Genomic DNA, 18007 nt, shown 5'->3' with positions numbered 1-18007 from the left:
TTCAACACTGCTGTACCACACAACCACACTGGGGTATCACACTGCCACATAGCATAACCACTCTGCCACACTGACGTGCCTCATTACCATACTGCTGTACCACATTACCACATCGCTCCACCTCACAGCCACATAGCTCTACCACACTACCACACACCTGTCACCAGCAAAGCCACACATCGATCGTTACCACACATCTGTCTCCACCACACACCTGTCACCACCACACACCTGTCACTACCATCACGCTTGTCATCACCACTCCTGTCACCACCACACACCTGTCACCACCACACACTGTGACCACCACATACCTGTCACCACCACACCTGTCAGCACCGCACACCTGTCACCACCACACACTTATCACCACACACACCTGTCACCACCACACCTGTCACCACCACGCACCTGTCACCACACACACTGTCACCACCACACACATCACCACACACACCTGTCACCACCACACACCTGTCACCATCAGCTACCCTGGCGAGAGCATTCCAAAACCATTAGTGGGAAAGTGAGAGAGAGGAAGGAGGGAGGGAGAGAGGGAGAGATAAGAGAGAGACTTCAGAGAGGAGAGCTGATTGATGGTGCTCTCTCTCTCTCTCTCTCTTTATGGATTTGAGAGGCATCCTGTAAGAACGTTACCTACCCTTTATTTTTAGTTACTCATTGTTCTTTAATTTTTATCTGCTTTTTTTTTTTTAGTTTAAGATGCATAAACTGTAAATGTCAAGGTACTTTTAATGTGTGTGTGTGTGTGTGTGTGTGTGTGTGTGTGTGTGTGTGTGTGTGTGTGTGTGTGTGTGTGTGTGTGTGTGTGTGTGTGTGTGTGTGTGAATCATGAGAACAGCATTGGTTGGTATGGAATCAAGTGTATATTATGTGTTTGTTGAGGGTGTATTCTTGGTGTGGATGTAGTAATGTGTATATTGTGTTTTTCTTTTAGTTTGGGTCTAAGTCACGATGGAGACAGCGTAGCGGGCAACGAGTGTGAGGACGAGGGCTTCCAGGGTTCCGTGATGGCACCCCTCGTCGCGGCCACCTTCAATCGCTTCCATTGGTCTCGCTGCTCCAGACGCGAGTACCACGCCAGTGCACGGTGAGACGCTAAAAAAAAATAGTACTGTTCGTTGTGTATTACGTTACATTGCATTACATTACATTGGTCCAGAAGTCCATGCATTACATTACATTGGTCCAGAAGTCCATGCATTACATTACATTGGTCCACAAGTACTTGCATTACATTACATTGGTCCAGAAGTACCTGCATTACATTACATTATATTTATCCAGACGTACTTGCATTACATAACATTACATTGGTCCAGAAGTACTTGCATTACATTACATTGGTCCAGAAGTACTTGCATTACATTACATTGGTCCAGAAGTACTTGCATTACATTACATTGGTCCAAAAGTACTTGCATTACATTACATTACATTGGTCCAGAAGTACTTGCATTACATTAATTACATTGGTCCAGAAGTACTTGCATTACATTACATTACATTGGTCCAGAAGTACTTGCATTACATTACATTACATTGGTCCAGAAGTATTTGCATTACATTACGTTACATTACATTGGTCCAGATGCAAATACCACACCAGTGTTAGGTAATGCAACAGTTTATTACAGTACAGGGGACCAGACAAGAGCACCATGCCAGTGTGTGTGTGTGTGTGTGTGTGTGTGTGTGTGTGTGTGTGTGTGTGTAAATATTTGTATGTGTTATTCTCTTTTTCTCTTGTTCAGGAACTGGTCGTGTCTGCTGAACAAACCAGAGTGGAAGAACGCCACCACAGTGCAATCCAGCATCCAGTACCAGTACTCCCTTGACGACCAGTGCAGGATGGAGTTTGGGGACGGGTTAGTACACACTCTCTCAACCTTCTCCTCTTTGCCTATCCTTGTCGTGAATATCGATGTCGTATTCGTTGTTAATGTCGCTTTTCACCTCAGCATAGTTCAAAGTTTCATTAATATTAGTCTCTTTTTTTTCCATCGTCTTCATCATCATTTTCATCATCATCATCATCATCATCAGCTTAGTTCAAAGTTTCATTAATATTAACCTCCCTTTTTCCCATCATCATCATCATCATCATCATCATCATCATCATCATCATCATCATCATCATCGTTACTACCATCATCTTGAAAAAAAGTAGGCTTAAAGCAAGATTATAACGAAGCAGCAACAGAAGATTTGGAGTAAAAAAAGAAAAAAAAAAGAAAAAATCTGTTCCCTTACTTTCATTATATTTAAACGTATCTGTAGGCATGAATGGAGAAACAAATAAGGAAAGATAAACCCAGGTGATAGATAAAACCCAGGACACCAAATAGATAAAACACAGGGCATCAAGTAAATAAAACACAGGACACCAAACAGATAAAACACAGGACACCTAATGCAGTAGCTGTTGCATTGTCAGGTTCGGTCTGTGTGGTAGTTTTGGTGGTGTTGATCCCTGCGTACACTTGTGGTGCTCCAACTCCTCTGCCCCCTATCACTGCAAGACCAAGAAGGGGCCACCGCTGGAGGGTACGGTCTGTGGCGAGCAAAAGGTTAGTAACTGTAGTGTATTGTATGGGGAATATAAGGTTAGTGTATCGTAGTGTGTGTACGAGGATCATAAGGTTAGTGTAGTGTTGCTGTATATTAGTGTGGGGATAGTGTATGTGGGTAGAAGGTATGTGTAGGAGTAGTCTAACTTTCCCTACTCTACATTATTTCTGTCCGCTGTGTTGCTGTGATGTGGGCATGTTGTGGTTGATGACTAGTCGAGGAAGTGAGAAAGGAGGTTAAAGACAGGAGGAAGAAATATGGAGTTGTGAGAGAGGCCATATTACACCACATTGTTGGACATGTGTTGATCATAAGAACGTAAGATGTTGGAGGGAAGGTTGAGGATTTGAAGTATGATAATTTTCACTCCTTTTCGTCAAGACTTACCGGTACATACGTGTCATAGAATTATCACAAGCGACACCTCTGCTAGGGTTCAGAATAGACACAAACCTATCTTATGACTGCAGACAACTCACCAGTAATGTTATGGAGCGTGAGGGGTTTTGACACCATCTTCTGGCACGGGATCCCTACCCAAAATCTTGAATCGGATACTTCAAGCAGTCTGAAAGGAAGTGATGGACTTGAGATCCCATGTTTCCGTCTGGTTCTGTGTGGTGCTACCAGGGACGTCTTTACGTGACTGAAAAATACATAAAGTGGAGAAGGTGGAAAGGAGAGTACTGAAGAAAGAGAAGTTTCGTTACTACAGTATTGGGCAGCTGTATGTGCTGCCATACAAGATAGGTTGTTATGTATTATCATTCAGTTAACCTCTTGCCCCAGCCCTGTCAGTTAAGATTCTAGATGAGTTAGGTAGAACCGAGTATAATGTAGAGGGAAGGATGAAAGAATATTGGAGTGGAAGAGAAATTCCTCAACCTTTTTAATTTCTGAATTGTTACATGTAGGATAAGCATACTGCCATTAGATCTCCTCCCCAGATTACACAAGCAAAATGATACAAACTTAACACATGCTTCCCACTGTGCGGTAAAGGGCAAATGCAACAACATTATTCAGCTTTTCTTTTGCGTAGAAAGACTCTCAGTTACCACAAAGTTAACAGTGGGTGGTGGGTGCCAAACAGGAAAAAATAAGTTGTTACTCCTGTATTCACTGGCATCAGCAAAGATACAACACATCTGTTGTAGTAAAGACGACGTGAAGTTGGAAGAGACAATAATAAAACACAAGAAACTCTTTCCAAACTCAGAATTATAGGACTCCCGTTGACTTATACTTGTTTCTGTTGTGTTTGTCAGTGGTGCCGGCAGGGGTTCTGTGTGGCGATGAGCAGCGGTGATGAGGAGCATGACGGTGTGGACCACAGGTGGGGTGGAGAGCCCCCCGTGCGCCACAACCCCAGGCCGGGAGGCTGGGGGCCCTGGGGAACCTGGGGGCCTTGCTCGCAGACGTGTGGCACCGGCGTGGCCTTCAGAACACGAGCCTGTGACAACCCCACGTAAGTATTAGTAGCAAACTGTAGGCTGTGACAACCCCACTAAGTGTTGGTATTAAACTCTAGGCTGTGACAACCCCACGTAAGTGTTGGTATTAAACTCTAGGCTGTGATAACCCCACGTAAGTGTTGGTATTAAACTCTAGGCTGTGTGCTACTTGTGGACCCTGTTTGATATGTTTCTTTTATAACATATACCGCTTAACATCCCCTTCCTCTCACACCATGTCTACGCCAGTTATACATCACTCAACACTCCCTTCCTCTCACATTGTGTCTACACCAGTTATACACCACTCACCTACCATTCATGCGCCACGTTCACTTTAACCACAATCCACTCCATAACTCATACACCACACACACGCCATATACAGTACATCCTCAGTTCAGTCTCATTCCATTCATACATCATCGCATACACCATTCCCACACCATCCTACATCACACACACTGAAAGGTCGCCCACACTGCATCCACACAACGTATACCACTCCACTCCTTTTCCACAACAATCATGTTTCCCCTGCACACCACTCACACTGTACCAGCACCTCTCTCTCTTCCCTATTATAAACTTCACCATCAACCCTCTAACAGTACCCAAGATTGAACTTTGACCTTGTATTGTGCAGCAGCGTCCTTGTTGTTCCACCATCAATTTCCTTTAATCACGAACTTTCCCCATCACCTTTGCCCATCATATACATTTTTAAACCTTTTTTATTAAAGTGTTTTATACTTATAATTGCTCACTTTACGATTTAATATTATAGTGCTGTTTATTATTATTTTCTCTGATAACCCGAAAGATATCAAAGACTCCTGTTTTCGACCTCCCTACCCCATGTGCAGTGGGAAACAGGATTAGGTTGATCTTGACGACCGTATTTTGAGGTGTTCTGTATGAAAGATGGAGACAAAAATAGTCTAAGACCATTACACACGTATGTGCTTGAGTAGGAACGTAGCGCAGACCAGATTTTTTGTGTTGTAAATATGTGTGATTCTTTAGGTCAGTTTTTATGCATGCGTGGCTTTGTGTTCATATATTTACGTGTGTGTGTGTGTGTGTGTGTGTGTGTGTGTGTGTGTGTCCTAGATGTACGCTACCATATATATCCTCCACATAACGTATTGCCTTCCTCACCCTCAGTCCAGCTTGGGGTGGTCGCAGCTGCAGGGGCAAGCGTGAGGAGTGGCGTGTGTGTGGCCATGGGGAGTGTGTCCTGCCCCGCCGGGACCCGCGTGCCCTGCAGTGTTCCCGCCTCTCATCCATCGTGCCACTCGACCACCGCCGTGCCTCGCTCACCTGGCTTCCCTACGAACCCAAGAGACGTCAGTTTTGGCACTTGTTAATTTTGTGTTGTTCTGCATTGCTACAGTATATATCGTTGGCTTGAAATTGATTGTATCTTATTTTTTTACTTGCATATTGAAGTTTACTGCTGCAAATCCGTCTCCTACAACACACACACACACACACACACACACACACCGCTCGCTGGTGCAGTGGTAACGTTCTCGCTTGCCAACTGGTGGACGGGAGTTCGCGCCTCGCTCAGGTTGCGAAAAGTTTCACTGACGAAGTGGGTGGTTACTGTCCCCCTTGAGCAAGGGGACGGGTGTGTGCGTGTGTGAAGGTCACAGCCTTGCCCTTAGATCTGACTATATGAGCTCTCAGCTCCCTTCCGGGAGGGTAAAAAGCTGACGATCACGACCATCAAGTGATCCTGACCGACCCGGTGAATTACACACACACACACACACACACACACACACACACACACACACACACAAAATGCACCCCTCTACCCACCAGCCAACATGCTCTCTCTTTCATACAGGCAAGAAGAAGTGTCGAATCTCCTGCTACAGCCACGCCACCAATGAGGTCTACATCGGCCGCGAGTTTGTAGTTGATGGCACACCTTGCTCCTATGACAACCCTTCCGATATCTGCATCCAGGTGAGGCAGGCAGGTGACAGGTGGGCCAGAGGAGAGTGGGAGAGGGGAGTGAGTAGCCTGGAGGATTGGGGAGAGGGACGTCAGTAGCCTGTGGGAAAGGAGAGGAAGGTAAAACAGAGGAGACTGGGAAGGGATAGCGGAAAATTGAGAGACCTGTAAGGAAGGAGGGGAAGGTAAAGTAGTGGAGAGTGGAAATGTGTAGGGGAGAACTGAGCAGCCGGTGAGGGAGAAGGGGAAGGTAGAGTTGTGGACAGTGGGAAAGTGTAGGGGAGAATTGAGTAGTCTGCAGGAGAGGAGGGAAAGGTAGAAGAGAGGAGTAGGGTGAAGAGACAGGTAAGGAGGAAGTTAAGTGAGGTGGGTAGAGGAGAGGAAAGGCAGTAAAGTGAGGTGGGTAGAGTAGAGGAGAGTGAGGAACAGGTGAAGAGAGGAGGATAAAAAACAGTAGATTGGAGGAGGGAAAATCATTGTGGGCTAAGGTAGAGAAGAAAGGAAAATAGAGTGGAAATGAATAGAAAGGAGCGAGTGAAGAATAGTGGAAAATGAAGAAAATGTAAAAAAAAAAAAATGTAGGTAGGTAGGTAGAGAGAGAGAGAGATCAGTGGGACTTACATAGGGTGCTACGTTATGAGGACACGTGAAAGGGCATAATATTTCATCCTCTTAAATGACCAACCCTTGGATGTGCTTGAACCCAGGTCAGGACACAACTTCTTGAACATTAGAGCCACGTACAGATTGGCCTGACTAAGTTTTTTGTGCGTAGTGTATCAGTAACAACAGTTTCAGATTACTTATATTTATTTCACGTGAATGGACTCAAAGTAGATTTAATTTTTTGAGGAGCCGCAGTTAGAGTAATAACAAGTTAAAAATTTGAGATATTCAGAAGAAACACGTGATAATCTTAGTAAATATATTGTGTTTTGTCAGGTCATCATTTTGGCATATATATCAACCCGTATTCCTTCATTTTGTCTCTTGTGCTCTTAGGGGAGGTGCGTGGCTCTGGGGTGTGACGGTGTGGTGGGGTCAAGGATGCGTGAGGACCAGTGTGGGGTGTGTAATGGTGACGGCTCCACCTGCGTCACACACCACTACCAGTACCAGCAGATCCCACCGCAAGGTAAGGTGTTACGGTGGATGCATTTATGATTGAAGGACTTCCTGTGTGGGTATCAGCATTATAAAGACATTACTCCGTCACTCATCAATCACCACATCACTCAGTACTGTCAGTTGGTAGCGTCCTTCCTAAAGTTGAGTGGCTACGGGGAATGTCATTGTAATTTTTGGACGTCGGGAATATCAGCATTTTAGGGGTATTACTGGTCCATGGTATGATATTAACAACAACTCCTCCAAACCACAAGTGATGCCAAATGGATCTGTCTTCTAAGTTTCATGACAGAAGGCCAGTGAGTATTGATCTACATGGGGGTATTTCCTTGATGACTGCCTCTCAAGACAACGTAAAACACAGAAGATTCACGTCACTCGTACGATAGACCCTAAAGCATAATACTGTTTGAGGCTGGTAGGAAGAATATCAGGGCACAATATTATGTAAGACTAGCATAAGCAGTACCATCTTATTAAAACCAGAGTCTGCGTTATTGAGAGGATGACAGTGCTTCTTTTCCTCAAGATGCAAAAACTTCCGCACTGAAGCTCACCTTACTGAATGCCGTGGAATTTGAAGCTGCATTTTCAGTGATGAGCAGCTCTACTAAACCATAATGATATTTGGTGAATCGTGAAACAGCTCGTTGGTATAGAAATAACTGTATTAGGAGGGAAGGAAGTTGTTGATAAAATACTGGAATAGTAGTGTAGGTGTTGTGGTATACCCAGACTTATTTCTCTTCACATGGTCAGATTAATAGGAAGTTATAATGCAGTACTAGTAGTCAGGATGTTGCAGTAGTGTTCTCGAGTGTTTTCAGTTAATCACGTCCATAAATGTTTGGTTACAGTGGTTAGTTCTTTGCGTTATTTCAAAACTGTTAATACCGAAGTAAAATCTTTCTAAATTCACCGATAATAGATTCGAACCGGTTAGAAGGATTTGCGATCTCCCTTCATTTGTTAAAAAGTCCAAATATTTAAGGGGATTATTAACTGCAACTGCACAGGCACAAGGAAATAATTATGTTCCTTTTGGTGCAGTGAACTTTGAAGTGATTAACAGTAGTGAAATTTGATGTTTTAGTAGTGTTGTTAATTCTGAATCCTTGGTCTTTGTGTCATACCGTTTTTAGTGCGTGTACATGAAAATTATTGATTCTTTGTGAGGCATTAATAAGTATAGATTCTGAAGTATGTGATTTTTCTTCCGTAGACTGTAGAATGGATCAGAGTCTTTGCCAAACGTTCTGTTTTAGGCCAACACAGACTGATTATGGTGGTGTTGGTGGTAGTTGTGGGTAATGTTGATGGTGTTACTAGGGTGGTGGTGATGATATAATGGTGGGGATAATTCTGATCATGCTGGTAATAGTATAGATGGTGCTGGTGTTGACATTGTTCTTGTTGCTTTTAGTTTTTTTTTTTTGTTTGACATCATCATATTCATCTCGTGTAGCATCCCCTTGTGCCTCATTGACCACAGTGCCACCCTCTCCTGTACCACTCACTTGTGCCCCTTCAGACTACACCATGGTGATCAGTCTTTATCATATATTCCGTTTTTACACTGTTCACATGTGCCCCTATAGATTCCACTGGGCCTGCAGGTGTTTATGAGCCACAGCATCGTCTTACAGTCCTTCGCCTTAGTCCTCATATTTTGTCCCTTCAGAGTACAGCTTGGTGGCCACTCTGCCTGCGGGTGCCCACAACATTATGGTGCGAGAGGATACGCCCACCACCAACTTCCTCGCTCTCTCGGCCAACTCCTCGGCCTCATCTGCTCCAGCTTTCTTCCTCAATGGCGACAGGGCCCAGGAACCCCCAAAGACGTTTATTGGTGGGTTTATGGAGAGAAAAAGACTTAAATGTGTGTGTGTGTGTGTGTGTGTGTGTGTGTGTGTGTGTGTGTGTGTGTGTGTGTGTGTGTGTGTGTGTGTGTGTGTGTGTGTGTGTGTGTGTGTGTTTTGCTTGTTTCAGTCCTTCCACCTGCTTAACCTGAGAACTTGTTAAATAAAGATTTCGCCTTTAATAATGTAAATAATATGGCTCAATTAAAATACGTCTACTATTGTATCGTTGTACTGAATCACACAGACACCTTCTTCGCACAAAATATAAATCTCAGTGAATGAATTTTGTTAACTCACTGGTGGTTCGAGGCCATTTTTAATTTCATGGGCCTGATCTGCAAAACTGACCAGAACAGAAAGCCACATGACATGAAATATGGGCGATGTGCCATGAAATTTAGCAAAAATCAGTAGCGGATTAGGTTCTCTTTATTTATCTACTTCGTTATCTATTCTTTGGATAGTTACACTCAATCATGGTAATTTAAGGTGAATGGATGATGATACAGTTCTCACATATATTTAACTATGACCTTTATTATTGTCTGTGGTCGAAAGCAACATTTATTCGTTCGTCCTTTGTGACACTGACTAATTCTTAATGCCATCTCATTTGTTTATGTTACGTGCTTCGTGGTGAGTTATATGTGATGTGTACTGTGCTGGTGTTGATGTATGTTGTGTTATGTGTTGCAGGTGAAGGGGCCAAGTTTGTCTACAGCAACAGGGAGGATCGAGAGTTGCTGCGTGCCAGAGGTCCCCTGCTCAGCCCTCTCTCAGTCATGGTAAATATTTGTTATGGGTTTGCCATACACTACTCTTATCTATCTATTGTGTTCCCCTTTTTCTAATACGTGATATCTGTATTTTGCAACAGTGACAATGGAGGTAATGAGTACACACCAGTAGTTACTTATAGAACATTACACACTTCTTTTGTTGTAACGTCCTGTGGAGTCTGTAGTCACCTGAGATGGAGGAGGGAGAGAAGATTGTTCAAAATACGATGTGTAGGTTGCAAACTGATAACTGGACTAATAACATAATATGGTCATTGCTTTTAATGAATACTAATACAGTATTCCTGCACTGTATATAATATTTTCAACAATTCGGTATTATCACACTAATACGAGCCAATGTTATGAATTTCACCATGAATATCATTTACTGCATAAACCTTACTAATGACAGAACTGTAATATTGTCCAGGCCCGTAGTCATCTTTCCATTGACCTTAACTCCAACTCTCAGAACAAGTGTACAGGATATTCGTACACTTTCCTAGCATCACCCTCCTCAGAGCTTAAACTCAGTTCCCAGTGATGACGACTCTGGTGCAGTATATCAGGTAGACAAAAAAAATATATGATGATAATTTCAGATGCGCTAGGCCATTTTTTCACTCACTTTCCATCATGTCCATTCCAGCGTGCACTTAGCAGCCATTTATCTACATGCTGTCATTCATTTTCTCTCCAAATCTTGTGCAAAAGTTAATCGGCATTACCAGTCATAATGTACACAACTGGTCAACTCTGGAACTGTATTTTTCATTTCTTGTTTTCCTTTGTTTCTGATGTTCAGTCTTTTTAAATGCAGTGTACCCAAGCATCTTAGAATGAATGGCAGAGGATTGACTTTCTGTCTTTCAGCTTAGGGTGGCAGACTTTGGTTCTCTTTATTTTATTTATCAATTTGTTTACTTATTTCTTTATTTACCTACACAAGGAAGAGCATAATATAAAGCACTATACATGACTGAATTCGTATCAGCCATCATTACCTCATCTTTTGTCATCGTAAACTATACATATGTTCAGATCCATTGCTTGGCAGGAGGTTCAGAAGATAACTTGTTTCCGTGCCATAGATCCACGGCACGGCGGCGGGTGAGCTAGTGCGAGTGACAACCACGTACCTGACACGGATGCGACAAGAGCACCACCAGTGGGAGGTCGGCCCCTACACCGCCTGCTCGGTTACCTGCGGCGGGTCAGTACCAGTGCGGGGCGGCAGGGTGAAGGGGAGGGGAGTGGAGGTGGTTTGAGTAGCAGGGTGGAAGGTAGGGGAATGGAGGGGCCTGAGCGGCAGGGTGGAGGAGGTTTGGTTGGTAAGGTGCAGGGGGCTTGGGTGGCAAGGGTGGGAGAGAGATTATGTGGGTGGCAGGGTGGGAAAGAGGAGTAATTGGTAGTGGGGTGGGATGGGAAAGAGGAGTAATTGGTAGTGGGGTGGGAGACAAGTAGTTTAGTGGTTAATTGAGAAGTAGTGGGAGAAGGTGGTAGATGAATGAAGTAGGTGGTATAGTGAGAGTGTGGGGTAGTGGGTGGCTGGATGGGAGAGGAGTAGAAGAGCTGATTTTGGCGACAGAAATTACGGAAGACATTAATTAGCTTTGATGATGCTATTGAATGACATGATTATTATGGTCCAAACACGTATGAGACGTGGAGTTCTGTGTGGATCATTTTTCAGAGGTTATTTAAGTATTTTTTGGACTTATGAATACTATGTTTACAAGTGTTTATAATGTGCTTGCTGTATGTAATTGTTCTCCCTGATGCCAGATTCTAATGGTGTGTGTGTGTGTGTGTGTGTGTGTGTGTGTGTGTGTGTGTGTGTGTGTGTGTGTGTGTGTACTAATACCGCACCCCTTATACGTACCAGAGGAGAGAGGCACCAGACCCTAATATGCCGAGACAGACGCACCGACAGACAGGTGTTCCACGACCGCTGCCACCACCTGCCTCGCCCGCCCCTCAACACCACCACCTGCAACACATTCGGGTCAGTGCTGTGTTGTTGTGTTGTGTATTGTTATATTGTTAATACCACCACCTGCAGCACATACAAGTCAGTGTTGTGTTGTATAATACTGCAAACACCACCTGCAGCACATTCGGGTTAGTGGTGTGTTGTGCTGTGTTGTTATGCTGTCAAGGCAACATATTCGGGTTAGTGTTGTGTTGTGTTGTACTCTCTGTGGTGGAGTTTGTGTTCTGTTTCATTCAGTGCAGGTTGTGGTGATATTTTACACTTTCTGTGGCAGGTGTGTGATGGGAGGTACTTATACTTTCAGGGCGGGATCGTGGTCACTTATATTTTCTATTACGGTGTTATACTTTCTGTTTCACACGAGAGTTACTCAGCAGCAACCCCTCGACTGGGGAGATGTGGGATTGACTGTTACATTTTTGTCCATTTTGTGGGGTATTTATGATGTCTGATGCATTTGTGAGGCATTTTTGTGCTGTCTGTATACTGTTTGTGTTTTTGGCTGCTCGTCTTTCCCTTCTGTTTTGTAAATATGTAGCTGTAGAATAACTAAAAGATATCCATGTCAGTTATTTCGTAATCTACAGTGCGGCAAACAGTCCTGCTTTACTAATATCTCCCAAATGAAGATGAGATTATCATAAACAAGAAGGTGAACATGAATCTCTCTTTTATGCTCAGTAGGTGAAAGTGTTGTTATTGCAGCATGTGTCAGCTGTGTCCACGTGAATAAATTTAACTTTAAAAAAATATGAATTTGAGTTAACTGAAATTACTCTAAAATAAAAACATATACGGGTATATAACTTCGCCTTTGGTGGGAGACTGTAGGCGTTTGTTTTGCAGGTGTGAGGCCAGGTGGGTGACGGGCCCCTGGGAACACTGCTCGACCACCTGCGGCCCCGGGGGAGTGCAGGAGCGAGGTGTGTTCTGCGTCACCCTTCCTGAGGCCACGGCTGGCAACTGGTCCACCGGGATTGTCGACCCACACAACTGCTCACCCCACCCCATGCCAGACGTCCAGCGACCCTGCCTCAGAGACCCTTGTCCCGGCCACTGGATGCCAACAGGATGGGGACAGGTGCGTGCGGGGTAGGGGTGTGCGCAGGTGTCGTTGGGTGTAAACAGGTGCGTCTGAGGTTAAGGTATGGGTGTAGGGGTGTGTGCAGGTGTTGATGGTTGTAAACAGGTGTGTCTGAGGTTAAGGTGTGGGTGTAGAGGTGTGCGCAGGTGTTGTTGGGTGTAAACAGGTGTGTCTGAGGTTATGGTGTGGGGGTAGGTATGTGCGCAGGTATTGTTGTGTGTAAACAGGTCCATTTGAGGTTGAGGTGTGGGTGTAGGGATGTGCACAGGTGTTGCTGGGTGTGAAGAGGCACATAGAGGTTGAGGTACAGCCGAATGTAGTTGGTGTGGGAGGTAGGGGTGTTTGGGGGTGTGAAAATGTGCTCCTGAGGTTGAGGTAGGGGTGTGGGAGTCAAGGTGTGGACAGGTGTTTGGTAAGCGTGAACAGGTGCGTCTGAAGTAGAGATGCAGGCGAAATGTTGTTGATGAAGTTAGGGTGCTGTTGGGTGTGAAAGCATGCATAATAATAATAATAATAACATTAATAATAATAATAATAATAATAATAAAAAAATTATTTAAAGTGTCTCCAGCTTCGCCTTTGAAGCTTTTAATTAATAAATCTGCACACACACACACACACACACACACACACACACACACACACACATTTATTTATTTATTTATTTATTTACTTATTAATTACAAAAAGTTTAAGCTGCTATTTATGCCAATTAATATTTAAATATATTGAAAAATAACATTGCTCTGCTGGTTATCTAAAATGCATAATGTGGTGCCGAAATGTATACTGTAGTTACTTTTATGCTAATTTCATAAAGTACTATTTTCTTGCTCTGCTGAAGAAAGGTAATTTTACTGAAAGTGGTGTGCATTTGAGTTTTACTGCGAAATACAGATATCAGTTAGAATGATTGATACTAAGCATTAATTGACCGTGCACCAAAACAGTGTATTGTATCAAGAGCAGTCATATTGTGTGTTTACAGGCACTTTGGGGTGAACAGTGACCCATTAAATACCCTATGTAAGTTTATGTAACATGTAGTCAGTTTTAGCTGAAATGTTAATAATGAAGGTGGTTGATATTAAATCGTCACACTCGCTAACGCAATGCTTAAGTTTTTCTCACGCACGGGCGAAGTTAGAGCGGGTATTGTTCAGAACGGTGTGTGTGTGTGTGTGTGTGTGTGTGTGTGTGTGTGTGTGTGTGTGTGTGTGTGTGTGTGTGTGTGTGTGTGTGTGTGTGTTGCATCATAAATTTACTGTGAGCATAATGAATGTATAAAATTTTGTTCAAGGATGGTGTCTTTTACTCTTAAATAATTTTGTTTGAGCTTCCTGTGTATAAATTGCTTTGTAGTAGTACTGTACGTGTAGGATTAGTGTTGTAAATGTTTCTTTGCTTTTTTTGGCAAGTTTTAAAAGCTTTCTGTTTATTTAAAGTGTGCTGCAAACTAACTTCATCTGCTGTTAGAAAAATAAATAAGTTGCTGGTTGGTTGCAAATATGTCTAATAATACAACGTGTGCAGTGTTCCAGCAGCTGCGGGGAGGGGGTGGAGGAGCGGCTGTGGGAGTGCGTGGGTGGGGGTGAAGCCAACGAGGTGACCTACACTTGTGGTCCGCGCCCCAAGCAGGTCAGGGTGTGTCAGCAGCCCTCCTGTCCACCACCACCTTGCCTGCGCGACGCCTCATCCTTCTGCCAGCTGCCCGTCCTTCACCGATACTGCCAGCTGCCCAAATACCGCCAGCTGTGTTGCCATACCTGTGCCAATGTCGTATACTGAACACCCAACAGATTATAAACACACGGTTGTAACACCACTCGTAACGAACTGGGATGTTGTTCAAGTGTCAAGGTACTGAGAGACAATCAAATACATAGACAATGAGTGATATGTTGTGTAGTCGATGAACTGAGTCACAGGCCACGTAAGCTTGGGAGTGAAATGTGATCGTGAGTGATTAACAGTGCTAAGTTAGGTGACTGGAATAGTGGTGAATAAATGGTGCTGTTGTGAAAGATAGGTAATATCATGGGATAAAGATACCGGAGTTGCAGGTGAGACAGACATGCAGTGATGTTGACTGACGTGATCCATTCTGTCGTAAATTGAGAGATGGAAATGCAAGCTAATAAGAGATAGAAGTGTGATTGCATTTTTTTAACCAGTGACACTGAAAACCAGAACACAGCTGTTTACTAAGACAAGAGGTAATAAGTGCAACCTTTGACACTACGTACCATTATTACTACTAACTTCTAGGACGAGGTGGAAGACAAACAGGAGTGGAATGCTGCAATTTAATCACAGTGAATTCCATGAAGCCTGTTAGTGAAGTGTGTTGGGAAGCAGAATATGATGGGAAAAATTGTGGTGTGAGGAATTGTGTGAGATGGTTTTGGTGTTACCTGAATGAGCACCAACCTTCCCTGGAGAAAAAGATATATAACCTGGAGAATGAGACTGGGAGTTGCGATGACATACGGGATTGGTTGCTTGATGAGATGGTAACTTAGCTTTATGATACTACTGGTCAATGTTGCTTTATTTTGTAGATATGTGAGTTAGTCTTGTTTGCGTCTTCTAATCTTCAGTTCAACTTGAGCAACTTAGTCAGGTTCAGCCACTGCCCATGTTGTGTTCATACAACTTAACAACAGTATTTGATTTTATGGTACGTGACTACTTTTTATTTTATCTTTATATCCGTTGCAGCTTTTTTTTTTCTTTTCTTTTTTTTAGTGCTAATTTCTACCATCTGAGGAGTGATTGACTTGTTGTGAGGATGTGGAGCTAAACCAAGAACTGCATATCATTTGTCCCTCAGACGCCCCCCCTGCTTGGAGTGTGACTAAGTGATTGTTGACATTGAGTAACAACGTACTTGTGAGTTGCTCTTAAACACAGACTCCGAACTTCTCCTGTGAGCTTCCCAAGAGACAGTGTGAGGAGAATATGCAGAAATACCTCAAACTTCAAGCAAGAAAAACATGTACGGCATTTGTGGTGAAGTTGGACAAGTAAAACCTCCATCATACCAAGTGAGGAGAGGGAAGTGTAATGACTTATCGTGGGAGAAAGACAAGTGAAAAAGTAAAGAAAAAAAAGATTCACATTAACCTCAGAAAAGTGATGAAGTAAAGGAGTCATGCTTTAGGGGTTATGGCTGTCTCCCTGTGCGGGCATGATAACAGCAAGTATTTATATTTGTACCTACAGTAGACAGGTAGACTAATGACGTGCTCGTGTGTTTTGTAACGAGGCATAAATATGACAATCTCCTGTTAGGATTTATGACAGTGGTTAAACTGTAATTACCTTTGGTTCACTAATCAGTTGTTAATTAAGGATCATAGAAATTCTCAGTACTGTAATATATTTGGTAATGACGTTTTGTACTCTTGAGTATATTGTGTTATTAAGGTTGACTGACATGTAATATAGTTATTTTTATTGCTTTTACTACTCGCCCACCTGCCCTCACGTACCCACCGTATCCCCTTTAGTTTGATGCCATAATGGAGGCTATAACAGTAACCTCAAATATCCACCTACCCACCACAGCATCAAGTCTCTTCCTACACTTCATATGACAGAAACAATCTCCATTATCTTTCGTTACCCTTTATTTTAGGCAGACATTTCATGTGGAATGGGCCCGACAAGAATACTTCGTAGGTCATCGTATTCTGATTTAGTAAGACACTGTCATTACACTAATATGATTTGTGATGTGTATTTTTCCACTCAGTTCTCATTGCAAAACATTCTTCTTCTCTTTCTCACTGTTGGTCTACCTACCCATTATCACTTGTTCCAGTCATCATTATCCACCTTGTTCTTGATCTTGTCCTTGGTCTACTTCCATCAGTTTTGCTATCATGAACTCTGTCGACCTCTCCCACATTACAGATACTTTCCTTTATCATACATGGACCTCCATCATCTTTCCCCCACATCACATCCATTTTCATCTGCTTTTATACACTGTTCTCCATATGCCTCCCTCAACAGGTACATTCATTATCATCCCAACCATCTTAATGTGTTCAATTTATCCCCGCCTGTATAATGGAGCTAATTCTCAAGCTACCGGTGTCTCTTCCTACGTCGTGTGTGTCTCCTTCCCAGTGGAGATGAGTGGGTGAAGGGAAGAGGGATGGCCCATCAGTCTTCTCCCCCAGCTGAACCCCATCTCCATAATGAACCTGGTGTTTTGCGTCAGTTATAGAGGATTTTCACATAAATGTTTTCAAACCGAAGGTCATCCATATTGGAGGCATTAGAGCAACGAATTGAGCTAATGGCCTGGCAGTTTTTTTTTCCTTTTTCTTAGTGTATAACCTAAACGCGGTAATTTATTGTCATGTCCACGGCTGTCGTAATAGGATGGATGGGGAGAAACACTTAGAATTTAGCAGGTTAGTGAAGATAGTCAAAATCAGAGAGAAAACTTAGAAATTAAACTGGGGGGAGAGATGTGTATGCTCTGCACACCTGAAGCAAAGTATCAGAGGAAAAAACCTACATAATACCGGGTTGGTTTTATATATATATATATATATATATATATATATATATATATATATATATATATATATATATATATATATATATATATATTGTATAATTTTACATTGTAATCATATTCATGTGTATCTGCATCATTGTGGAGTCTATCAACAGATTAACTTGCACTTTGGTCTTATAAATTCTGTCAAAAGTTATTCTTTTTACTGAGGTAAATAGGTTTATACTGTACATCCATTGTATTACAGCCTTTGAATTATGTTTGTTCACGATGTCTGTGTAAGCCATCACATTTCAGTGATTTGATAAACCGCTTTTCTCGTACGGGCCTTCGCCGGTTGTTTTAATTCTGTAACATATTGCTCCCTCTCTCTGGGTTGCAGACCATCATTGTACGTTTTGAACAGAACTTTAGCCTATCGCTTTTTCGTCGTCCCAACTATCGTTTGATATTTTTTAAATCGAATTTTACTATGAATGTGTACTTAGCATTTGAATTTCTATGCCATCAACATGACGCTGCATCCGGGACTTATGAAAGTTGATGACGTTAATGCAAGCCATCGCAGTGAGGGAGGCTGTGAAGAAGCATCGAATCACAACCTGGC

At 42.9% G+C, this 18007-nt stretch overlaps 1 protein-coding gene across 1 annotated transcript in view; it reads left to right on the top strand.

Moving 5' to 3' along the window:
- Positions 1 to 14737, top strand: part of LOC145415536 (A disintegrin and metalloproteinase with thrombospondin motifs 2-like) — a 208499-nt gene extending 193762 nt beyond the window's left edge. Inside the window, exons 6-18 of the mRNA XM_080284761.1 lie at positions 959 to 1111; positions 1776 to 1889; positions 2459 to 2591; positions 3861 to 4060; positions 5214 to 5395; positions 5905 to 6026; positions 7017 to 7149; positions 8824 to 8991; positions 9701 to 9789; positions 10878 to 10999; positions 11672 to 11791; positions 12626 to 12860; positions 14397 to 14737. Of these exons, the coding sequence (XP_080140887.1) occupies positions 959 to 1111; positions 1776 to 1889; positions 2459 to 2591; positions 3861 to 4060; positions 5214 to 5395; positions 5905 to 6026; positions 7017 to 7149; positions 8824 to 8991; positions 9701 to 9789; positions 10878 to 10999; positions 11672 to 11791; positions 12626 to 12860; positions 14397 to 14651 (2026 nt within the window). The 3' untranslated portion in view covers positions 14652 to 14737. The remainder of the gene's footprint in view (positions 1 to 958; positions 1112 to 1775; positions 1890 to 2458; positions 2592 to 3860; positions 4061 to 5213; positions 5396 to 5904; positions 6027 to 7016; positions 7150 to 8823; positions 8992 to 9700; positions 9790 to 10877; positions 11000 to 11671; positions 11792 to 12625; positions 12861 to 14396) is intronic.
- Positions 14738 to 18007: the final 3270 nt, after the last annotated feature.

Source organism: Coenobita brevimanus, chromosome 103 (genome assembly GCF_032717465.1).
Source record: "Coenobita brevimanus isolate Jiangsu-jjx chromosome 103, ASM3271746v2, whole genome shotgun sequence".
Classification (NCBI taxonomy): domain Eukaryota; kingdom Metazoa; phylum Arthropoda; class Malacostraca; order Decapoda; family Coenobitidae; genus Coenobita; species Coenobita brevimanus.
The sequence above is the reverse complement of the archived record's forward strand: the minus strand, read 5'-3'. Positions and strand labels throughout refer to the sequence as shown.